Below are 24,597 nucleotides of genomic sequence, written 5' to 3'. Positions count from 1 at the left end.
AGCTATCACCACAAGCTGGGAATCATCTAGAACTCGAACATCGTGTCCTCGGAAAGCCCGGCCGAACGGATAGGACAAATACTCGGACATTCTCGACGGCGAGCCTTGGGCGTCGCGTAACAAGCCTTGAGAGGCTGGTTCACCGTTCAGAGCTCGCATTCGATCCACTATTTCTTTCTGCATCTAGAGGGGACCTCCGGGTACTAGGCAGTGGGCAGAATAGAATGAATTAAATGCGATATATCGAGATGCGACGGTGGACCTGGCATGCGTTGATAGATTGTTTTTAGCAGGGTAGATGAGTAAGTCGATTCGACGATACCGATCCGAGAAGAGGGAGCCTTCCAACGGTAGCAGCACGTGGTCGGAGAGAGAACCACATAAGATATGAATAAATTGTCATACAATATAACAAGGGAGCTTAACAATCAATATAAAGGCAAATAACGTAGCACTTGATTGAGACACGGCCTTGAAAAGATACGAGTATCAAAAGTCGCGTGATTTGGAAAAAAAAAAAAAAAAAGGCGAGGCAAAAAAAGAGATAGTGATTTGAGATAATATCGTTAGATTATATGCAGTTTAAGAACTCTCAGCAGGGTAAATGAGTAAGTCGTTCTTCTTTCGCGCCTCGACACCTCTCAATCAATTGCGCACTTCCTCTATTTTTGAGAAGGCTCCGAAACGCACTGTTTCGAGCATCTACATCAGCTCCTGAGACGACGCCAAACCGCAAGCAGCCGGGCAGCCCCGTCTCTTCGGGCCCGTGAGGTTACATTTCTTCTTCGCCGTGTCACGATTCTGGACTATTCTTCAGGCCCCGTCCGTACGTCCGTCCGTGTTGGCAGGGCTGAAGCTATATATAACCGCTTGGCTTCGTTTCTGCGCAAGCGCATCGGAATCTTTCTGAGGCGTTTGCCCCCCTCTCCCCTTCACCGTGCAACACTGCATCGTGCTTGAAGGAGTTTGGTCGTGGTCGCAGACGAGCTGTCAGTGTCTCGCCAATCGATAGGCGGCAATAAACATCGAACTTTCGATTGACAGGACCCAGCCCACTGTCTCGGAACCCCGGGAGGGCCAAGAACCTCACGATCGTCTCTGATCGCGTGCTCCCTTGCCAAAACCTTCCCGCAGACCCTGCAACGAACGTGTTCGCGACTCCCGTAGAGTGTGAAACCTCGCCGCTCTAGCTCGAGTAAATGATCCCTCCTGGGATGAGAAAGATTGCTATTTCGAAGAACGGGACACTCACTTCGGTCATTCTGTAGTGATCGCTGTTCTCCATCGGCCGTGGCAGCGCATCACAAAGTTTCCAGGCCCCGGATCGGCTTAGCCCTGGTCTCCATGTGTTCGTGAACCATGACGCCGCGGGGGTTCGCTTCAAAATTGACTTGGCGTCACAGTGTCGAACCCGGAGTTCGGCTTGCTTCCTAACTTCAAGTGGAAGTTCCCATGATATATTGTAGATGGTCCGTTCGTCTGGTCGCGTCAACGCGCAACTACCTCGGGAGGGCCGTCAACGGCTAGCTCAACATTCGAGTGCTACAGATTTAATATCCAAACACTGATGCGTTGATCCTGAGGCTTACTACATGTGACTTGTTAGGCTGAGATCATCGCGAACATGCGCATGCCTTCAAAGACGGGTACCCCGTCAGCTTGAGATACCAATAAGTCGCGGGCTGAACTCAATACCAAACGGTTCGTCATGACCCAAAGCGAGGACGTCTCGGACAACGCCGGCCAAGACTGGGAAGTTGAGGCTCTCTTCCCCCTCTTTCGCTGCTCAAAAAACGATCTCCACTGTCGAGCAGGTAGGCAGATTCAAAGCAGACGAATGAGAACGAATGCGCACCCCTCAAGAAGAGTGTGGAAATTTCTCGGTGGACGCGGGCTCCGTAGCACTGCAGCGGCGGCCCCGAAGGTTACTGCGTAAAAGGCGGAGACCAAAGCGGGACTCGTGGCTTGGTTGACTTGGCCATAGGAGGATTACTTGATCTGGTCTAGGCTGTATATACGACGTAGGCAAGATGTAGTCTGCGATACCTGATATCATTCGATGGCAGTGCGGCAGGGTTTGATTTCCTTACTTGGAGGACCTGTGGAAGTGTGCTGGACGATAGATCCAGATGTCCAAGTAGACTGGCGCCGATATCGATAGGGTGCGACACAGCATCTGAATATCAACCTGCCGTACAAATCGAGGTCACAGGCATCGATCAAAGCTATGCGGAAGCAGTTAGGAGCGGGCAGAGCGTCCGGGAGACGGTCGTTGAACGGCACTAGCGCCGATTCATCGGGCCCGTCCCGGAACCTCTTATCCGCGGACTGGGCCCGATCCGGAACCCTACGGTCTCCGACCAGACCAACGTGGCGCACCTAGACGGGCAGCAGGTCTGGTTGAGGATCTAGGTGGCCTGGGTTCCCATCATCATCCAGCCGTACCTCGATGGGCTGATGAGCCGGATCTTGAGACGGCATGATCAGATGCGCTCAAGTGACGTGGAGGCTATCATCGAACGAGACATCTCATTCGTAACATGGCGAGACAGGCTAGCTCGTCGCGGTTGTCAGCTGAACATTGTGGATCGCTCCCATCGTTGAAACGGCATGGGGCTCCGCGTCTCATATGGGGGACTGTCTCCCTCTTCATTTCAAGGGATGATATGGAAAAACGAAAGCGTGCATTGGGGGCTGTTTCCTTGCCGACGAATTCGATCGTGACTGGAGGGGACCGCCTCGACCATCAAGTTCGGGTTGTTTAGTCGTGTGCATCGAGCGTGGCGAACATCGCTTCGCATGGTGATAGTTGGCATAGTGAGCAAACCGCAATGCACAACGACGGCTGGCCGGCATGTTCCTGGCGCATTTTGTCTGCGACAAGTGACAATTCGTGACAGCGTCAATGAGCAGAATAATGACAGACTCGGTCTGGGAACGTCCTGCGCCCAATGAAGCCGGCCCATCCATCTCACCGACGGAAGCTGGGAGCCGGGGACTGGAGGACCGTCTGATTGCCAGGACCCATCATCTCAACTTCCGCAACGTGTCCGACAGCGGTGGTCCTACGATGTTTGCCTTAAATCGCTCCCTTCTCTTCCACGAGCGAACGAGAGAGGAGGATTGCGCATGAACTGGGATCAACAAGCTCACGTGAGTTTTCCTCGTAGTCATGCTGCGGGTCTTCGTCTAGTCTAGCTGAAGCGGTCGTGGTGGTGAAGCGAGAAAATCTGCGACGAGAAGCTTTCCCTCCCCCTCAAATTGATGGCGCATCTGAAACATGCCCGCGACGCCGGCTAGACTTCAGGCTGAAGATGGCGGGCGGTCATGGGAGCGACTGATTTGGTGTTTCACCGCACTTTGCGGGAGAATACCGAGTCGTCATTGGATGGGATGGCTATAGCCCGAATTGCAGGACGAGGTTGATGAGTTGATCTGCTGCACAGCTGACGGAATTACGACCTCCCTTCTAGCGGACTTCATCCCAAGTTTATTCAACCCCGGGAGGTCGAGGGGTCGGGATGTCAACCGAATCCGTGTCGCTTTTGGTAGAGTAATCCTGGCTTAGTTCATAGAGCAATTGCTTGAAACTTGTCGTCGAAAGATATCGAAAGGCATTGATTCCCTCTTGACTATACGACTGATCCACCCAGGAGTTTTCCCGTCTCTATACTGGGCTGTCGACTGAAGATGATGTTAGAAACTCTACTTGTAGACTGGGGATGGAGTTGATGGAGTTGATGGAAACCTACCGAGGCAGAGGGCCTATTGTTGCCTCAGTATAGGCCCGGCCGACGCAGCTGCGCGGCCCCATCACATACATCTGCAGAGCAAGCACCTGTGAGCTGATTGGCTTGTCCCGGGAATAGGCAGTATTGGCCAATCATGCCTAGCTGAAGCCAGCAGGCTTGATCCAGGGGCGAGAATATCCAAAGCCAATGTAATATGACTTATCAAAAAGTCAGCACTTTGAAGCAAAGAAGCTTACCTTCCACTGGTCCACTGAAGACCCAAAGACGCCATCTACATGTTGGGATCGTGGAGGGTTACAAGGCCTGGGGAAATCCAAATGTTCTTGGTGCGAACAGAGAACAGCTTGCGTGCCAAAGGTCCCACGTAGGCTGAGGTTATCAAATACAAGGCTGCGAATGGCACGCTAAGATTTCGGACGAAGGGCCTCGTTGAGTTTGGTGATTGCAGTTGATGAAGGAACATAGTGGTCTCGCACTCCCTCGCTGGAGTAAACGTCACTAGAACCTCCCCATTTCCAAATCATCTTCAGTCATTAGGGTGCTTGGCGTAGTCTGAGGCGTCAAAGCCCTCGCATGCAGCTGGCTGTTTGTCATACAAACGAAACAATCGCTTGCTGTGTTCTGCAGCAATGGACGACCATGACAAAAAGTGAGCTGCAGCTGGTGAGGTGCAGTAGCGGGTAGCTTCATCCGCGGAACTGGAGCTTCCCGATGCTTGGCCAAGCCGTCTTGAACATGGTCTGCAATGCAGATCTGAACCGCGCAATGGTCGGCCTAGAGCTGCCGTCTGGCGTGGTATCAAGATGACCCCGTATGCCGGGGAAAAGTAGCGTATTGTGTTTGACGCTCTGGCTGCTTCCTATAACTGTCTGCAGTGAATTCAAGACCGGCATCGTAATTCCTGACGGCATTCCGCCTTGGTCGCATATGGGACGAGGGGCTATTCCAGTTCGCAATGCAATAAGCTCCCAAGTTCCCACCTGTCTTTCTCAGGGTCCAAGTCCTCTTGCCTCCCGCCACGCTTGATTGGCTGGCTCTGTCGATCCTAACGCTTGGCTTCCGAGGCGGCTGGCACAGGCCACCAATGGTGTCTCCCATTCAGAGCGGCTTCTGGCTCATGAGTTCGTGCAGGCGTCTCGAGGCGTTCGCGAGTGCAAGCCAGGCACGTCAGGACAAGCGCAATGCATGCTCCTTTTCCTGGTATTGTCTCGTCGTACTAGTAGACATGGATCTCGTGGCGGTTCAAACTTCACGGGATCGTAGTGTGGGATCCCATTGCGCGCCTTGAGCTCCTGGGCTTTCGCGCCTGTGGCTCCAATGTGCTCATGGGAAATGGATTAAGATTGCTGGATCCACCAGCCATCAGGATCCAGGAACAACGGCCGCCGAGGCGCTGAGGGAAAAAGCGACGCTGGAGAGGGGGTTTCCTGGTACTCGCATCTGGTTCGCGCCCACAACACCAGTCGGGAATAGCTGCACTGCCGCCAAAGGGTTTTCGTAGGCCATACTCCGTACTCCGTAGTCTACACCGCTACAGCGGTTTAAATTGGCATCGACTTCTGATACTTCTCATCAGAACCTGCCTCTCTCCAAGGCCCCGCTTTCTTCACTGCCATCTGTTGCTTGTTCCATCCCACTCTGAGCTCTCTCGTTGGCTGATTGAAGGCCGTAATGTCGACTTTATCAACACGACCGGGGATGATTCTCCGGATCTGGAAAAGAACTGACGGCCTGCGCCCGCGAGCCTCAGGGGCCTGAAGAGAATTATCTTGCCATTTTGGCTCCGGATTGCCGGTTCCAAGCGGGTCTGCCCATTCGCCGTATTTGCCCCTTGAGCGATGGACATCGATTGAGCCTCTTCAGATCGAAAGAAACTGCCGACCTGACCGATCGCTATACGGCCCCCTTCTGATTCACCAGCCTTTCAGTGCCATCGGTGGAAGTAGAAGCTGCAGCAAAGACACCGCTTTTCCCACGTAAATCATGACTGCCTAACTTGCTCACTCTTTGTAGACTGGGAAGCTCTCAATTGCCAATGTGCCAACCATGTCAGTGTCTTCTTTAAACAGTGCCTGCACACGAGGATCAGTAGCCGCTTGTTCCGGAGTTCAACGGCGTCTCAACTTTGGGAACTTCCAAAGCCCAGACTCTTCCATGAGATGTAATTGAGAGGTGCTGGTGAGAGGCTCGAGGGATTGCCCAGTGGCGTTGTGTGACCTCATGACTTGTTTAGGAACTGGTCCCGAGTCATCGAAGGCATAGTGAGTGCTGGAGTGAGCGGTCTTTGGCTGCAGAGTTCCGTGTTTTTGTCAGGCGCTCGGGTTTGGACTTGCGCAACAGTCTAGCATCACTTCGAACTCCCAAGAGTGCAATTGGTGACAAAACTGGAAGAGATTGGAGATTGAAGGGGCTCGACGAGCTTCCTGTCTCGTAACACTAGACCACGGGGGCTTCCGAGAAGTGATTATCCCGCGAGTATTCCTAGAAAACCGTCGATTCGAGGGATCTTGGGTTAACAACTGTCCCTCGAGGTTATTTGCGTCGAAGTTGAGGCAACGTCCTAGAGTCATGCCGTGATGACTGCCTTTCTTTTGTGAAGCAGATGTTTACACTGGATACACGGTGCCGTCATTTGGCGGCGCAAGTAACGGCTGAACAAAAGACGGTGCAGCATGTGTCCGGCCATAGTTAACCCAACCCAAGGTGCCTGCCTGTACGGAGTACGGGCGCCTTGGCTTCCGGCTCAGTGTGCAAATTCCACGATTTCTGCTGGCGAAGGATGTGCCTGTAGTCTGTTCCTGCAGAAGCGGTACTACCTCCTGCATGACACATAAACATGCTAGACCGAGTCTGGCCAGATACCTAGCAAGCCTAGCCACTCTCTGTTGTATTGTAGGATTCCACAGGCCTAGGCCAAGGGGGGCAAAGCCAGACCACGGCGAAAGCTCAGTGCACACATTCTCAGTGGGTGCGACAGCGCGCGACGTGGCAGACAGTCCTTGAAGCAACAGGCAAAGGACAAAATCCAGCCGATAGCTGCTCGCGCATGAAGTCGCTGTGGGGTTCGTCATTCCCATAAAGACATGACACGTCGAGTAAATGCTGTGGACGCGCCGCGAATAGCATGTCAAATGTGACAGCAAACGGAGGACGTGGATAGCATTTGCTGGACGATCATGACTGGCGAGGATCCCAGTTTCGAATGGATCCCATTCCAAGTGCCCATAGTTCCCTTTTTCTCTGTATTGACGTGACGGGCATTCGATCCTGGCTGGTCCAGACTCGGAACACCGCTTGGGCCACTTTCCCGTCCCTAGCCCTGGTCTTGGAAGTGGAAGTGCTGTTTTTGAAGTGGAGGCATCAAATGTCTGGGACTTGAGGACCTCGAAGAGGGACGAGGACCAGGAAGACGAAGAACGCAGGGGTATGATTGGAGCAAACTGAGCAGAGACCCCTGGCTCTGAGATTAATTAAGGCCTTGGGTCGTGGCGTTAGGAATCTGGGGTGTGTAAGAATGACCCACAGCGCTACGGCACCCGTGCCATGCATGCATGGATGTGGTGGAGGAAGCATGTCCGTAGGAGAACTGGAGATGTTTTGATCGTGTATTCCGTAGGGGACAGCTTGATACCTAGTCGTCGAACAGTATGACTCGTGAGTAAGTGTCGTTGGCCAGCTCGAAGGCTCAGGTCTCTTCAAGTGCCGAGAAGGAGCATCGGTGCACGGCGTGGAAGATGTAGAGATGCCGGAAGGAGGATGGAGCCGAATGAAAAGGCGGCTCGAACCTTGCGATGCTGATGAGGCTTGGGAAGAGATGCTGTGGGTGACGACGGTGGGGAAGCGCAAAGAGCCAAAGGACAACAGCCAATTGGCGTGTGTACTCCGTACTGATCTGTAATACGTAGATTTGTTTGTCGTACGTGGACTCGTGACTGACATGTTTCAAGAAAGCCGGTGTTTCGGGAGAGAGGCAAGATGACTTGTGGCCACTCGCCAGCAGTGCGGGACATTCGGGACATTACGCAACGACAATGTGTTGCTGATGTCTGGCAAGTTATTGGATGAATGTGAGGGTTGTGTAGGTGGTGTCGTGGAGGGCGAGGAACTTTCCGGAGCCGAGCGGTCGAGACCACGGTCTGGGTTGGTTGATACGTCAAAGGTTAATGGGAGTCGAAGAGTTCCAGCCTCTTTGATACATCAGTGATGCTTGAGTAACTGGTGACAACTGGTCGCGACCGACCTGTTCTCCGTAGATAGACAAATACCGCGGACCGTAGTCATGGGAAAGCCGTCGAGGTAGGAAGAGGTTGTCGAGTTGGGATCGAGAACAACACTTGAGATTGGCATAGCAAGTCTCTAAGGGCGCGGGGCGGGCGCGTGGGATGGAGTCTAAAGATGCCTTGGGGCCAAATCTCGCCAGCTCAACATGCTGCTGCTGCTGCTGCTGCTGCTGCTGCTGCACACGTGGCTGACGTGGGAAACCGTGAGTGCCCGTGTTGGCAAGGTTCCTACGGCACCTAGTGGTGCCGGTTTGCTGGTTCCGTCGGCCTGCACGAAGGGAGTTGAAACCAAAGCCAACAAGACTGGGAATCAGACGTGGTCGGAAATTGAAGTCGATGGAGAAAAGACACGAAGCATGAAGATTGGAGGACCTACCTTACATAAGTAAGGTAAGTAACTTTTGGTTGCCTCATGTCCTGCAGGAAGGCAGGATACCTTAGCAAGAAGTGCCTCGCAGTACCTCTAGTACCTTAGGTGATAATTCGTGGACCTAGGTACTTGGGCAAATATAGAGGCAATGGAAGAGACCTCGTGCTACATTCAGTCCCGTTGTCTATTGCGGAAAGAACAAACTACCAAGGTAGGGAGGTCGGCACTTTCCAAAGTGAATTGCATGAACCCGAAAGGAAGGTGATATCGTGAAGGAGTAACTGCCCGCACTAAAAGGTAAGGTACGGCAAGGTACCTAAGGTGAGGTGGGCAGGCACGTAGGTACCTTGGAAAAAGCCTTATGTAAGCCCAAGCACTTTCAACATGCCGGTGACTTGAGCAAACCTCAGTCTGTTTCTCACCCGCAAAAGAAAAACCAGCAAACTAGGTACGTATGAACAGTCCCTTTGTTTACGACTTAATTTACTGAGGGTCCAGAGCGCCATCAAAATCATCATGGCGGTAAGACCATGGACGACAAACAACAAATCTAGGATGACGGTTTCGCCATTGACACACCAGCGGCAGACCGGCTGCCCTGGGAGATGAAGACGTTTCTCACAACCTTAAGAGTCCAACACTAACTGACCAAATCACCCTTAGTATGTGAACTAGAGGCAATGGCTGACAGGGTTAACAGACGAATACTTCCTTCGCTACCAGACTGTCTTGCTGTAGCATTACTCTACGCAGTGTGTCCTCGAGGCCCCCGCACCAAGTATCGCTTCGAAATGATAGTGGCACGTGTATGGAACACCGTCATTCCCGCCCACCGTGGGGGCCAAAGGCTCCAAAGGGATACAACTATCGGGGAGGATACAGCAATTGCTCCGATGCTAGCTAGCACGTTAAAGGTTGAGGAGCCACGGTACCACGGAGCCTCGAGGGAGGGGACGATGGAAGGGAGGGATCCATCATCCGGATGACCAACAACGAGATGCAAAATGAACCCCAGAGGTCAATGCTGATGGTGCATCGCATTTCTTTTGCGGCTTGCCGGTGGTCACTGTCAATCCAATCTCTTCTACCTCCTCCTCTTCATCTCCTCTCCACGTCCACGTCTATACTACGTGTCGCCTCGCTCGCATTCTCTCCGACGTTCTCATCCTCGCTCCTCTTCCCCGAGTCGGCCCCTGAACGGACGGAACTTCGAAGGCCCTCAGGAGACCTACCAGCGTATGGTTATCACGGAGGACAGACTACATATTCCATATCCCAACAGCATCCTTCCCTTTTTGGCCACACCTTGCAGCGGCAGATGCAGACTCCAAGAACCACGAACCCACCCACACGACCAGGGACGTATGTACAGCAGCAGCAACAACAGGGGACAAGCCCACGCATCCTGCTGCCACAACTCTCTGGTGGTCATTGGCCCCTGTGGCTTTGAAGTACCTTGTCGCGATATCTGTGGTGCAAAAATACCTCCATTACTCACGCTTCAAGGTACTAGGTACCACTACCACCACCACCACCACCACCACCACCACCATCGGCCGGTCACTTATTCCCCGGCACCCTGTTTAACCTTCAGATGTACGTTCCTCTCCCCCCGTCTCCCCCTCTTGTTAAGCTCCGGTTGCGAATGCCGCTGCCGACCTGCCCTGAATGATTACCTATGGAATGGATGTTTGGCGACAGACACGCTCGACTGCTTGAATGGACTACTGCTATACAGATGATATTCTGATCTTCTTATCCAGACTTCTAGGCTCCCCACTAGTCTTATTGACGGGCGACTCGAATGCTACCCTCCTCTGCCACGAACAGTACCATAGATCAGCCTCCCTTTGCTAGTTGCTGGAAGCGGCAAGACGGGAAATAAGGGGTTTCTTTGATCAAAACACCACAACACCACCACAACATCAAATCCTTTCCCCCCCAACGCTGGTCGACTCTGAAGCTGGTCTGTCCGGCCTAGCCCACCATCATTCGCGTTGCATTGCACTGCATTGTTCATCGGAAAACCTACACTTCGGCCACCCCAACGGCCACATCCTCCCGTCTCTTTGCTTTCGGCCTCACCTCACGGATGCCAAACCGTCCATAGCCGAGTTGCTTCTCTCGCGCTCTCTCTGTCACTCTGTGTCTGTGCCAGCCAATGGTCCTCTCGTCCAGCATCCCCCCCGTCACAACACCACACACATACATACACGCACACGCGCACGCCTACACAAGACAACGGGCACTTGTCTCATCCACGCCCGGCTGGCAGCATTCCTTTCACAAAGCATATCCGGCACCGCGAGACGGGCCTCCCATCCCTCCCTTGGGACCCGAAGGACGCCATTCATCTGATCTACTGTGCTCTGCTCTGGCCCGCGTCCAAGATACAACCTCTTCTTCGTCCTTCCACATCCTCGTCTTACGTCCTGCTCGCCCTGCAATACTACAGCAACCCGTGACGACAACCTCAACTCTCAAAACCCAACCCAGCAGAGCCAAAAATCTGCCTGTTCGACTGGCTACCTACTTGCAGCAGAACAGATCAGAGTCGACTCTGGTCTGCTTCGACTAGTTCCTTGAACGACTTGCCCCTCGGCTCCGCTCTCCGTCCGCATCCCTTCCCGGCTGTATTCGCTCGCTCCCGAGAAACAAAAATAAAATACCTACACTGCAATCTGCATCCCGTCTAGAAAGAGGCCGGTTTACATGCAACGGCAGTCGGGGTTACCCAGGCATCTCGAAACCGCTGCGAGGTTGTCCTGCGTTAAGCTCTGACCCTGCACACACCCCTAGTTGGGCCGCCGGCCAGTTGTCTTTCCGTCGCATTGCCCACCATGTCGCAGCTTGCGCTCCAGACTCAGAGTGCCCAGGGCTCAACTTCAGATCCTGATGCTTCTGGTACGACTTCCTCGTCTGGACTTCCTGTTGACGCAGCCGCTTCTGCTTCTGCTTCGGCCGTTGCTTTTGCTGCTGCTGATGCTGCTCCACGTCGTTCTGCTATCGTCCCCGTTGCTCATCATCACCCTCGCCTCCCTCACCAAAAACATCCTCTTCACCGGCTGCAGGTCGCAGACGTCTCCTCTTACTCCCCTTCTTCCAAGGATGGCCCCACGACAGGCCTCTTGATCCCAGCATCCGATCCTGCAAGCATTAGCAACAACAGCACCACCACCGCCAATACAAGCATCGCTGCCGCTACCGCTGCCAGTCACACTCCTAGCAGTGCGACCAGCCCTCTTCTTACTCCATCTCCAAGGTACGTTCCACTGGGCCTCCACTGGCTCTGATTACCAAACGAGTAACGGTCCACTCTTTGCTCTGCTCTGCTTCGCTCTGGTTTGCCTGTCTGCTTCCCATTCTCTCTGTCTCTCTCTGTGCCTTGCTTTTTCTTGCTGCTGCTGCCGCTGCTGTTGCTGCTTCTTTCTCCTCCTTGACCCTACCACCTTGCCTTGACTTTTCCACGCCCTCCAGATAAACAGTCCTGCGACTCGCTCGCTTGTCTACCTACGCCTACGCCCACCACCGAACCCCGACCGTAGAGGGAGAGAAAGAGAACGCAACTTCTTCTTTCTACCTCGATCCCCGGTCTGCGAGGATATCGTGTGCTTGTCTTGGCGGCCCGCGACTCTTTTTAATTTTGACTTTTCGCTCAACGCCGACTCTCTAGCTGCCTTACCATCTTTCCTGCTATATTGTGGGACTTGGATCCACGGCTCTGGCCTGGCAGCATATTGACTGATGCCCTCCTCCACCCTATAGATCCCCTCGGCGCCCGATACCTAGTCCCCTCCACGAGAGTACCGCCATTTCTTCGCCGACGAGCCCTTTCTCTCCTCGATCGTCATCTTTCTTCCCACCCGGGGCAAGATTTCATACCCACCGGTCTCGAACTGTCCCAGACATAGTCACGACGCCAACCGACGACTTCCGCTCTCCAGTAGATCTTTCGGGAGAACCGCAGACATATTACCAAAGCGATTCGTCCTGCTCATCCACGCCCGAACGCAGCACACTACGGTACGTGTGCGTCTCGTAGCCTCCTCCCGATTCGACCATCTCTAGTTGCTCCCCGCGTCGCCATACGTTACACAGCTGACAGACGAAACAGTCACAGTAGACCGAGAATATCACCGCTCCCTACGAATGATAACCGAAGCGCTTCCGAACCTGTTTTGATATCTAGGCCTCTCGCAGGCCCCCTCCGATCTCCAATGTCTTCTTCCGGAGGATTGGCCGCTGCATCGCGGGGCAAACAGAGCAAAGGAGCGCCGCGGAACTCCTCCATGGACTCTGCTATTTCAGCCATCTCCACAAAGTCACAGCCGCACAGAGGCGCAGCTGGTAGTCAGTCTGATCCCACAGACATTGAGGGATTGATCAAGACTGCAGGCAGCCCGGAAGCGGTGATCCAGTACCTGTTGAAAGAGAAGAACTCGCAATCGCAACAGAACGCGCAGTTATGGCGCTTGGTCGACAAGCAGAGGGCCATGATTTTGGGCCTCAACAAAGACTTGGAACGGGCCTTGAAAGACAAGGAGAAGTATCGAAAGAAATTGAAAGAAGTAATGTCAATACCGGAATTGACAGGCGCAGACGGATCGAAAACTAGCAGCAAGGTCCTCAAGATGCCCGTTAGTAGAGGAATACCGACAGTCGACGTCAGCGCTCCCAAGGAGCGACAAGTCGTTGCACCGGACTCGCCAACTCTAGACTCCGACAGCCAGAAGCACTCACCCGTGGATATGGCCATGGCCCCCTACCCGATTACACCTCCTGCAGACCAGCCCAACGGCCCTCCATCAGCAGTTGGTGCTCTACTAGACCCATCTCACGAGATGCCCAAAGCACATGAGCACGCTTACGATCAGTACAACCATGATGCCGAGGAACAAGCAGCAGAAGCGGCACGGAGGGAGCATGAGGACGAGCAAATCATGGACCTTCCCCTGAATTTCGGTCTTCCGCCATCCCGAAGCCTACCGAGCCAGCCGCCAAGCATGCCTCCCCCTAAGCCTCCTGGAGTATCAGAGCCAGCATCGGCAGCCAGCGAGGGCATTTCGCAGTTTCCTGCCCCACCACCGCGGAAACCTCCCCCGGCTCCTCTGCAGCTCCAGAGCCAATCTCAACCAGCTGCTGAGGACGATGACTCTGACTCCGACTTCGACGACATTCTAGAGGTGGACGAAATCCTCACTGAGCAACGCGGTCGCCGTAGAACACGTGAAGAGGACGACCAGGACCGGGAGATCTTGGCCATTCAAGAGGCGGAGAGGAGGAGCTTATCCAAGAAGAGCGCAACGCAGAGTCAGACTACCTCACCGACTGAGGGCATTCCTGAGGCCCCAACGGGCTTGCCACCAAGCCCCCCGAAGAGGATGCAGCGTGAGAACATCCCAGCTTCTCTAGGCTCAGTTCTGAATGCAACCACTCTCGAAGCTCCCTTGCTGAGCCCCGGGCTACCATCAAGCCCGCGTCCCATGGGCGGTCTGTCATCATCTGATAGCCCTGCGCCCAGTGTTTCTTCATTTCCTGCCGCGCCCCTGTCGCCACGGCCACCTCGCCAGCCGATTCCTCTCCCACCGGGCCACTCTCTCCAAACACCGTCCGGCCCAGAGCCTATGGTTCTCAAGAGCCCTCAACCTCTGAACATTGTCAAGAAGGGATGGGATTCAGCCAGCGAGAAGAGCCGTGGCAGTCCGACCGAGCGTGGTCGCATCTTCAAGGGATTCACCACTGAGGAATACCCCGATCTGCTCCTGCCACCAAACGTCTTGCCGAATATTAAGGTGAAGGTTGCGTCCTCGCGCATGAAACCATCTCGGGCAAGTTTGATGTCTTTGACACAACTGGAAGAGGATCCGGTGTTTACCCTTGCCATTTTCTCCCGTTCCGAACCGGGCGAGCTTTGGCGGGTTGAGAAGGACTCTGCTTCGCTCGCAAAGCTCGACCAAAGGTTGAAACAGTGTTCAGCCTTCACTGCGAAGACCCCAGAGAGGTCGCTCTTCAGTGGCCACGCGCCTGCTAAGCTCGACGCGCGGCGAATCGCTCTCAACCACTACCTGGAAGAGCTTCTGGAGACTCCTTTGGATACCGCTAGTGCTCTTGAGCTCTGCAAGTATCTGTCCACTCACACGTTGCCACCAAACGCAGACGACGCCGGCTCGATGGAGAGCATGGCGGAAGCCAAGGTTAAGACTGGTCCTGGCGGTCGCCCATTCAGAACCGGATATCTCACCAAGCGAGGCAAGAACTTTGGTGGCTGGAAAGCCCGCTTCTTTGTCCTCGATGGACCGCATCTCAAGTATTACGAAACGCCCGGAGGCGCTCACTTGGGCACCATCAAGCTTCCCAGCTCTCAGATCGGCAAACAGTCCCAGAGCAACGAAAATCAGTCACCGCAACCGTCTGCCAACTCAGATGACATGGACAACCAGTACCGCCATGCCTTCCTGATTCTTGAGCCAAAGAAGAAAGATTCTACCAGCCATGTGAAGCACGTTCTCTGTGCCGAGAATGACAGGGAAAGAGACCAGTGGGTCGACGCTTTACTTAGGTGGATTGATTATAAGGATCCGGAAGAAGATGAGGCCCATGCCGCGAAGCAGCAGACTCAAGATCGCCAGCATGCTAGCGCAGCTGAGCGTGCCGAAAAGAAGAAGCAGCGATACAAGAAGACCGCTTCCCAGCACCACCATCAGCCCACTGAGTCCGACAGCCTCATAGGCGTGAGATACGATGCGACATCTCAAGGCGACCTTCCCCACCATGGCGGACCTGCGCGCCCCAAAAATCCTGGACACATGCCAGAGAACAGCCACCCTGTTGAACCCATGGGAATGTCTTCGCAGCCATCCATGATGATCTCTGCCCCACGGGATATGCAAGTCATTGCCGACTCTGCGCAGTGGGGAAATAGAGCAGGACTTGGCGTTCCCGTCAACGAGGAGAAGAAGCTGAAAAAGCGAAGCTTTTTCGGGTTTGGCCCCAAGACGAGATCATCATCTGACGGCCAGGATTCTCTGTTTGGTGGAAGCGAAGGCGGCTCCTCAACACCTCCCCAGGGCGGATACCAGGGACCCATTCGCCAAGCCTTTGGGGCTCCTTTGGCCGAAGCCGTTCGCTACAACCACCCTGTTGACGTGAACGTGCCTCTCCCCGCCGTCGTGTATCGATGCATTCAATACTTGGACGCCAAGAACGCAATTCTGGAGGAAGGCATTTTCCGCCTGAGCGGCTCAAACGTCGTTATCAAGCAGCTTCGTGAGCGCTTCAACACAGAGGGCGATGTCAACCTGGTTACCGACGAGACTTACTACGACATTCATGCTGTGGCGTCACTTTTGAAGTTGTATCTCCGTGAACTTCCGACAACAATACTCACCCGGGACCTCCACCTCGAGTTCCTCTCGGTGACGGAGATGACCGACCAAAGAGACAAAATCGCCGCTGTGTCTGAATTGGTTCAAAGGCTACCCCAAGCAAACGCCACTCTACTCAAGTATCTGATTGCGTTTTTGATCAAGATTATCAACAACGCAGACATGAACAAGATGACGGTCCGCAACGTCGGCATCGTATTTTCTCCAACTCTGAACATCCCGGCACCGGTATTTGCCCTGCTGTTGCAAAACTACTTTGGCATCTTCGGCTTGGAGCCCGAGCAGTATGAGCTGCCGTCTTCATTCGCCGAAGGAGAGACGGGTCGAGAAAGATCAGGCTCCCTGCCCTCGATGAACAATGGGCTTCCGAACCGGCCTTCTTACGACCCTTCCCAACATGCGCGTCCTTCCACATCAGCGGGGTCCAGTCAATCACCGCATCGCCAGAGACTAATGGATGCCATGACTGGCCAGCAACGCACCGGGAACACTCCCCCTCCTCTGCTCCAGGACCTGCAGAGCGCTCGGCAATCTCCCACACCGCCACCAAATTATCCTGTCGGCCGTGGCACAACATATGAGCCTCAGTACATGCCATCAGGATACCAGAACAACAATTACCAGCAAATGGCTCGCGGCTACGACAATGGTTCCTCAGGATACGACCAACATAAGAGACGCGAAAGCGCCATCTTCATGGGTAACGTGGTCGGCCTCAACCCACAAAGTTCCAAGAGTCGATTGCGAGAAGAGACCCAGTTCTGAGATGCCTTACATCGTCTCTCGTGAGTCTGGTTGCTCTAGGCCTCACTTTCACTCCCTCATTACGCAAACATACCCACTCGTTCACACGCAGCGTTGATACCATGCCTTGCATATTTTTCTTCACGTTTTATTTCTTAATGCCAGCCCAAGAGGCATGGACGACATGATGGCGCCAATATACCCGAACATATCACATCAATCCGGACCGGCGCCGAGCGCTCCACTTCTATCTAATACCGATCATCACCTACAAATCTCAAGCCTCTTTGAATTGTCCATTGTTTCATATTCGCGAGCCGAAGTAGGAGTGAGCTGGACATGGAGCGCCTGATGGCAAAGTGGAACATCCAACAAGTCCGAGGGATAACATTTGTATCATGTGGACACAGGAAACACTGCTGTTCAGGGTGCCGCTGTCACCCATGTGGTGTTTGGTGGCTTATGCTTGCTTTGTTTCACAGATCTCAGCATGGCGTTGACGGTGATGAGCTGCGAGTGGCACCTCGTCTCATGGTTTCCGGGATCGCATGCAGCGAAGGTATGGCTTTGGCATTTTATATATCTAGTTTAGCTTAAAAAGCGGAAAATTCTATATGAACAATGTTCACACTTTGAGGGGTGACAACTACGAATTGATCTGCTGCGAAGTAGAGACGGGTATATGAGTGCACTATTGAATGTCATTCGACTCGATACTTGCTGCCCTCGCCGCTGACTAATATTTGTTAGTGACGGAAAGGTCGGCGCACAGCCGTCGGCCACAACTCTCCGCGCCCTCCGCCAAACAAAGGTCGGTATTTTCTGTCGCCGTCACCGATCATCCGATATTGGCTTTCAGCACTGCACCTCGCCAAGCTCCTACCGAAATGGATCACGGCGCCGCAGTTCTCGACCCAGCACTACGAAGCGCGGAGCCCTCTAACAATGGCAGCAATGGTATGAGCGGGACCCCTCAAGGCGCTGCCGGCGCCTACCACGACGACGAAGCCGCAGCCGCCGCTGCTGGAGCAAGCTCCGAGGGCCAGAGCCAGGGACACCATCACCACCAGCAACACCCCGACTCCCCCGAGACGCCTCACTCGGGCCACGACGGCGAGACGCCGCAGCACGATGCGATCCACGGCGGGAACCCCGACGACCCCAAGCGGCCCCGCGCATGTGAGGCGTGCCGGGGTCTCAAGGTGCGATGCGAACCCGATCCGAACGATACCGAGGGCCCGTGTAAGCGGTGCAAGAAGGCAGGGAGGAACTGCGTCGTGACGATGCCGACGCGCAAGAGGCAGAGGAAGACGGACTCGAGGGTCGCGGAGCTGGAAAAGAAGATTGATGCGTTGACGGCGAGCTTACAGGCCCGCGGAAGCTCCGCGGCGCCTGGCGCAGCACCCGCAGTGACGACGAGTGCGCATACTGCCTTGCCCACGCCGGGTAGAGACGAGAATCCGTATAACAAGGGTTGGGGAGGTCACGGTCTTGCGAGGGAGTGGACCTCAAGTACAGTTGCGGGAACGGGGTTGTCTGTGGAAGGGCTCGACCCGCAGGAGGCGCACGCGGCGGAGAAGGGGCGGTTCGACCACATTACCTTCCCGGCGCCGCCCTCAGCCGCAGCAGGGCAAAAGAGGAAACACTCGGATCGCGGGGACGATACGCCGAGCGGCAGCGACATACCGGAAGGCGGACAAATCGGGGCCAGGCCGGCGCCGCCGATCCACATGGGCAGCGACTACGCCGACGTCGTGGAGCGCGGGATCCTGAGCGCGGAGAAAGCGGCGGAGCTGTTTGAGCGGTACAACACGCTCATGGCGCCGCACATGCCGGCGGTGGTGTTCCCGCGCGGCGCGACGGCGGAGGAGACGAGGCGGGCGAAGCCGCTGCTGTTCCTGGCCATCATGGCGGCGTCGAGCTCCGAGAGCCCCAACGTGCAGCGGAGGCTGGTCAAGGAGCTGATGCAGATTTTCGCCGAGAAGATTATCATCACGGGCGAGAAGAGTTTGGAGATTGTGCAGGCGCTGCAGGTGGCTGTGATATGGTACTGGCCGCCAGAGCACTTTGAGGAGCTCAAGTTTTACCAGCTCGTGCACATTGGCGCCGTGATGGCGCTGGATATCGGGCTGGGACGGCGCACGGCGGGCAGGAAGATGCAGATCCCGTACCAGTGGCGCAACCACCCGTTCAAGAGGGCGCCGCCTCCGGACCCGACGACGAGCGAGTGCCGGCGGGCGTGGCTGGCCGCGTACTTCCTGGCCGCCAACACCTCCATGGCGCTGCACCGGCCGAACCTAGTGCGGTGGACGAGTTTCATGGCGGAGTCGATGGAGGCGCTGCAGACGAGCGCGGACGCGGCGCCGTCGGATAAGTATTTCTGTCACCTCGTGTGGACGCATCGGCTTGCCGAGGAGGTGGGGATACAGTTCTCCATGGACGACCCGGCTGTGGTGCCGAATATTACGGATTCGAGGACGCAGTATTCGCTGAGGATGCTGGAGAGGGACTTGGAGAAGTATAGTGCTTCCGTTCCCAAGGAGGAAATGCAATGTGAGTTATTACCCCCGTCTCTTTATACTCACGAAGGTTGTACGAAAGGCATGTGACTGACGACTATTGATGAAGCAACCCTCAAAATGTCCTTCCACGTCCTCTCGCTGTACATGCACGAAATCGCTCTCCACACCCAAATGGACGACATTCGCCCGCCCTTTGACACAGCAACCCTCAAAGACGGCATGCTCACCAACTTGACCCTGACAACCTCGCACATCAACGCCCTGTCCGCCTGCCTCTCAGCCATTGACGGCATATTCGAGGCATTCCTGGCAATGGAAGTGCCCAGCATCCGCTGCCTGCCCGTCTTCAACTTTGTGCGCGTGGCCTACGCCGTCGTGGTCCTCATCAAAATGTACTTTTCCGCCACGGCGCCCGGCTCCGAGCTGGGACGGGTGATTGACAAGGATAACATGAAGGTGGAGTACTACCTCGACGCGCTGCTGGAGAAGTTCCGCGCTGCCGCGTCAGATGATCGGAGTCGGCCTGCGGCCAAGTTCCTGATTGTGTTGGTAATGTTGAGGAGTTGGTTCTTGAAGCAGAGTAAGGGGCTTGCGATGGGTGTTCCCGTGCCGGAAGCTGCTGCTGCTGGGTTCAAGACCTCGAATTCGCAGCCCGAGACGCCGGCATCTGCTGCTGCGCAGTCGTCTTCCCGTCGGCCGGAGGCGACGCCTGCTTCTACTGCCGCCGAAGAGCAGCAGCACCAGGCGCAGCAACGGGTGTATGCGGGGCAACAGCACCCGCCGATGCAGGAGTACCCCGCCGCCAACACGCCTCTTCACCTGCTGTCAGAAATCGCTACGCAAAATGATCGTTCCGGCGGCGGCGGTGGTGGTGGCGGCGGCGCGACGAACAATATCCTCTGGAACCCGCCCCCGTCACGCCAATCTTTCCTCTACGACCCCAGCGCCGTCACACCTACCCCGATGGACGGACCTGGGTCCGGGCCGGGGACGGCGGCGTCGAGCGGTACGGCGGCGACGACGGTTGCAGGTCCCGGCGATGGAAGCGGAGCCGGGGCGGGAGCGGGGCCTGGGCCGAATTCAGTGGCCCCGTGGCTGAATCCTGTCTGGACAAACGATTTACAAGATTTCGGACTCGATCCGGGCTTCACGAACGATTTATCTCTCGAGGAGATCACCACGGGGTTCGGCACGAGTCCGGGGAGCTTGAGCAATGGGATGCGGTATGTCATGGCGCAGGACCCGTGGTTGAGCGGGATGAGCGGGCTCGGGGAGATTTTCGAGGGGATGCCTGGTGGGTCTGGCCCGCCCATGTTTCCCATGTGAATGAAAACACCGGGAATGGTGTCGAATCACGGGAACATACCTCCAGGCAAAAGGCCGCTCCGATGACCAACTGCTTCATGCGCGTATACACGGCGGAAGTGACGGCGTTCATTCACGCTCGGGGTATGGGATGAACCTGGCGGACAGGCTTTGCCTATCCAGCCGGGGTAATGGAGATACCTTGGGTCGGACGTCAGATTTCGCTTATACGGCTATCGCCTACGCCCGACCTCCGGGCTTTACTTCCAGACCCCGTCTCATCCTCACCCTAACTCTCCAACAAGAAGGGGAACAGGAAGGTTTACTCGTTTACGGAGCACTCCGAAAGCGATGCCAGAAACCACGATACCACCGTCGAGCGACCCACATCCTTTCTGGCTAAGCTTTCCAGCGACGCTTCCAGACCTGCTCGGACTTGGGAAAATAAAGCAGACAAACTCGGAGCCGAAACATCCCACAAAGAAGCCCGACCAACGGATGTCGACTCGTTTATTGAATACCAACCTTCATCTACATGAAACTGCCATACTACGAGAAGGCCGGAATCTTAGTTACGGCCGAGGACGGATCCGGGGGAATCTGGGGAAGGAATGAGGAGCAGAGGGAATGTTGGAACAGAGGATGCTCCGCCAGGGGGGAAAGATGGGAAGGTTAACCTTTCTGACATTCCCCAGGGGTCCGTTTTGGAACAAGTCAGGCACAAGAGGAGGAAAATTGGGGAGCAGGAATACCCTTTGCTCTGCTCTGGACAAGAGACGAAGCTGCAGAACCCATCTTCATCCATCCATCCCTCTTGAAAGGCGAAAAGCAGTGTCCTGAGGGGACGGGTGGAGGGAAACAAACAGGAATTGGAGTCGAGGGTCACTCCGTACAGCACAAGTGAGTTTTGGGAAGCTCGTGAGTGGAATTGAGTTGTGCTCTCGCAAACCATCCGATTCCACACTCCCACGAAACCCCATCACCCATCTCAGCAATGTCGTTGTGTTATTTTTTATTTTATTTTTTTGGCATGTGTCATTTATACGAGATACCTATGTACGATGAAAAGATGCTTGGACAGGCGAACAAAAAGGATAGATTTTCTCTCAATCATCATTCACACAACACAACATTGACCACCGTACTCATTATCTACCTCCATATTCACATGCTAGCTACACCCGGCCTTGACTTACAAATGGAATGCGTTTGGTTGATGATGACTCTCCGTCACCCCCGGATAGGACGGGACCTGCGGTGGACTGCCAACCACGGCTTCACGTGGGGGAATGTGATGACAGAAGCCTCCGTGGAACCAACCCGCCTCCCCCGAGTTCACCTGCTGCTGCCCTACGGTGCCTACGTGCGAATTCGCCGCCCGCTAGTGAGACCTTGCAAGCCTGGTCTCCGGCGAATGGGAACGAGATACCGACCATCCGGAATGGAGGCCCAGTTTAATCCCACGCTGTGTCTTTCGGGGATGCCTTGGCTGCTTACCACCCGTGTCTAACAAGTTTGCTTGCCGCGACCCGAAAGACACACATTCGCATTACATATTATCACTCACCCCTCGTATTTGGCCATGCTAGGTAAGGTCTCACTGAATGATAACATCAAGATTTTGGGTAGGGACCGCGAAACTTTGAATTCGGGTCCGAGCGTGTTTCTCGTAGTAGCTAAGCTCGGCGTTCGTCGCCGGCCGTTCATCCGCCTCTCGACCGGGCTATGTGCCCGCAACTTAACCCCTCTTCCAAGTCCGGCCTGTTGTGAACTCTGTACCCATCGCGGCCGCCTGGTAAAACGCAAAGTCCATGCTTCCACCCACTTTCAATCTGCCCGGCCGTCGGTACAAGCCCGTTCTCCAACCCAAAGCTTTCGCCGCGTGACAGCCAGCGATGTAACGATACCGAAGCCTGTCTCCCTCTCCGTACGCCAGACATGAATCCATGTCGAGATCTTGACACCATCAACATTCTCTGATGGGCCGCAAGCAATAGCCAGGCATGTTCTTTCCCGGACCAATTTTGTTTTGGAACCCGAAATCTTGCAATTTGCGATCGTCCTCCTCCATATTCCCCATGCCGTTTGTAAACTCCTCGTGAAATTGCAGTTGCATTCCGCTTCCGTGATCAAATGTGAGACAACGGTCTCATGTGCATGTGGTATGGAGCTTCCCCGCTCAGTGTGCAGCCGCAACCGGGCTGCATCACAACCAACCGAACGCCACGTGGGGTTGAGCCGATGAAAGTGTTCCCCAGCTTAAAAAAACAGACAAGGATGAAGGACGCTCAGAATCTGTGAAACGCTTGATGATCTTTTTCTCGTTTTTCGTGTGGCGAAAATCATATTCTTGTAGTGAAATGCCATCTCTGACGGGGCTTATTACGATGGCAGGATGGTCAACATCAGTCGTAGTAGCCGTTCCTGAATGGGCTTTTCAGTCCATGTAGAAATCGCCCTTGAGAATGCGTTCCTGGAAGGCATCCGGCTTAGGTCGCTCGGGAGCCTTGGGCTTCATAGCAGCCGCCTGAGCGGGGGGAGCAGGCATTTCGGAGACTGATTTCTGACGATCGTGGGCGACACCATTGCCGGGGCCGCGAGGAGGAGAAGATGAAAGACCAGAGCCAAAAGAAAAGGACGCTCGTGGTCCCTGAACAGAGCTCTCGGCGCGAGATCTAAGCTGCTCGGACCAGTTGAAACCTTGGTCTGGGCGAGAGAACACGTCAGAAGATGATCTTTGCTTGTGTGCAATGCTTGCCTGTACAGTGCTGCTAGATCGACGCCTGGCCGACGACAGAGCAGCAGCGATGGACGAGGTATTGGCCGGTGGCGTGGAACTCGCGACCGAACCAACACCTCGTGGAGAGTGCATACTGCCACGTCTGTCGAGGGCGGCAGGAGTGCTAGGCACGGGAGTGGCAGAAGCAGAGGGTAAATCATTACCGTTTGAACCCGGACTTCCACCGCCATTGCGCATGGTGCGCATTGCCTGAGCTCCGAAGCTCATTCTGCGGGTGAAGGGAGTGGCAGGTGCTGTGCGGGCGTTGGGGGGAATCTCCTCCTCGTCGATTGCATTCTCATCGATGGAGTCGTTGGAGTTAGTCGAAAGACTTCCCCGTCGGAGAGAGTTGAAAGCACTAGCACCAGTGGGCGAAGTGCCGGTAAGACCGAGACCGGTGGTGACGGAGAGTCTCCGTCTCTGAGCGTCGCTGGTACCAGGGAATGCACCGCCGTTGGAGGTAGAGTTACTTCTAAAGAGACCGGCGATAGCCTGCTGAGTGACTGATCCACGTCTCTGGCGATGCATTTCGTTCGGGTTGTTCTGAGTGTTCTGGTTGGAGTTGGAATTGTCGTTGGACATGATGGGCAAAAGAGATGGTAAGGAACGAATTGGGGGCTGTAGTATATGTAGTCGGGGATATCGGTATGTCGTGCGTCGAGTTGTTGTATGCGTTTAGGTAGTCAGAGGGTAGTCCAAGTTGTGTTTCGGAGGTGCGTCTTGCGTGGGGTGAGATCTAGAAAGAATCGAAAGAGGGATCGAACGGGAAATCGTTCGACAGGTTCGGATGTGTGGAACAGGGTGGTTATATATCGAGGTGGCCGATGGACTGATTTGGGGTGACACTAGGGGCGGGTTACAAAAGGTTGATCACAAGGGAAGAGCCAGGGATGGGATGAGCGTACCTCTGCAGTGCGCCGTGGAAAGGTGTCGATCAAGGGGTTTGCTGGCCTAGCGAGAGTCAGAAAGAGAGACTTATTCGTCTTTGTGCTTCGTTTGTGCGTTTGTGCTGGGGGATCGACGAGGGAAGCGTCCCCTCTAAGCGGTGCTTCCTGCACAAGCAGCAAAGCGGGTTGAAGCTCTAAATTGAGTGACGTCGAAGCTTAGGGGGCAGGTCTTGGATCAGTGGCAGCACCCTAGGTCGGGCCAGGTAGCAGGGGGAGAGGGGCAGGGAGGGCCAGATTGGCAGAGTAAACGGGCTAGAGAGAGAGTTGTGAGGAGGGGGATGGCTGGTTGTTCTCACTGTTCTGTAGTGGTTTGGGTGAAACGGTGGTGTGTGCTTGCGTGCGTGTGTGCTAGTGTAGAGGTGCTTTGGTGCCGGGGGCGGGCTGCTGGCTGGTCGGCGGTCGCTGGTTGTTGAGCGGATGGCGTGGATCTGCTTGCTCAGCCAGGACAGGCAAATGATGGTGGGATGGCGGTGCGTGTGGGGAAGAGGCGAATGCGGTGTCGGATGGTCGGTC

The 24,597-nt window shown here is 55.0% G+C and overlaps 3 protein-coding genes across 3 annotated transcripts; 2 read left to right on the top strand and 1 right to left on the bottom strand.

The window, feature by feature from the left end:
- Positions 1-10,261: 10,261 nt before the first annotated feature.
- Positions 10,262-17,105, top strand: HER10_EVM0010129 (RhoGAP domain-containing protein). The gene is made up of 3 exons (XM_035479598.1): positions 10,262-11,664; positions 12,168-12,425; positions 12,517-17,105. Exons 1-3 carry the CDS (start codon positions 11,243-11,245, stop codon positions 16,550-16,552), a joined length of 4,716 nt encoding a protein of 1,571 aa, XP_035335281.1. The 5' UTR covers positions 10,262-11,242; the 3' UTR covers positions 16,553-17,105.
- Positions 17,106-17,361: 256 nt separating this feature from the next.
- Positions 17,362-21,445, top strand: HER10_EVM0012742 (uncharacterized protein). The gene is made up of 2 exons (XM_035482128.1): positions 17,362-19,084; positions 19,160-21,445. The coding sequence occupies exons 1-2, from the start codon at positions 17,419-17,421 to the stop codon at positions 20,377-20,379; spliced, it is 2,886 nt and encodes a 961-aa protein (XP_035335480.1). The 5' UTR covers positions 17,362-17,418; the 3' UTR covers positions 20,380-21,445.
- A 93-nt stretch (positions 21,446-21,538) lies between these two features.
- Positions 21,539-24,379, bottom strand: HER10_EVM0002515 (uncharacterized protein). Its single transcript, XM_035472222.1, has one exon. It carries the CDS (start codon positions 23,717-23,719, stop codon positions 22,796-22,798), a length of 924 nt encoding a protein of 307 aa, XP_035334727.1. The 5' UTR covers positions 23,720-24,379; the 3' UTR covers positions 21,539-22,795.
- Positions 24,380-24,597: the final 218 nt, after the last annotated feature.

The sequence above is a fragment of the Colletotrichum scovillei genome (assembly GCF_011075155.1).
Source record: "Colletotrichum scovillei strain TJNH1 chromosome Unknown Contig00004, whole genome shotgun sequence".
Lineage (NCBI taxonomy): Eukaryota > Fungi > Ascomycota > Sordariomycetes > Glomerellales > Glomerellaceae > Colletotrichum > Colletotrichum scovillei.
This window is presented reverse-complemented; position numbering and strand designations above follow the sequence as displayed.

Coding starts and splice junctions, on each gene's coding strand:
- HER10_EVM0002515 (XM_035472222.1), bottom strand. CDS start 23,719: ATGTCCAACGACAATTCCAACTCCAACCAGAACACTCAGAACAACCCG.
- HER10_EVM0012742 (XM_035482128.1), top strand. CDS start 17,419: ATGGATCACGGCGCCGCAGTTCTCGACCCAGCACTACGAAGCGCGGAG. Junction 19,085..19,159: donor TCCCAAGGAGGAAATGCAAT/GTGAGTTATTAC, acceptor CTATTGATGAAG/CAACCCTCAAAATGTCCTTC.
- HER10_EVM0010129 (XM_035479598.1), top strand. CDS start 11,243: ATGTCGCAGCTTGCGCTCCAGACTCAGAGTGCCCAGGGCTCAACTTCA. Junction 11,665..12,167: donor CTTCTTACTCCATCTCCAAG/GTACGTTCCACT, acceptor TCCACCCTATAG/ATCCCCTCGGCGCCCGATAC. Junction 12,426..12,516: donor CCCGAACGCAGCACACTACG/GTACGTGTGCGT, acceptor CAGACGAAACAG/TCACAGTAGACCGAGAATAT.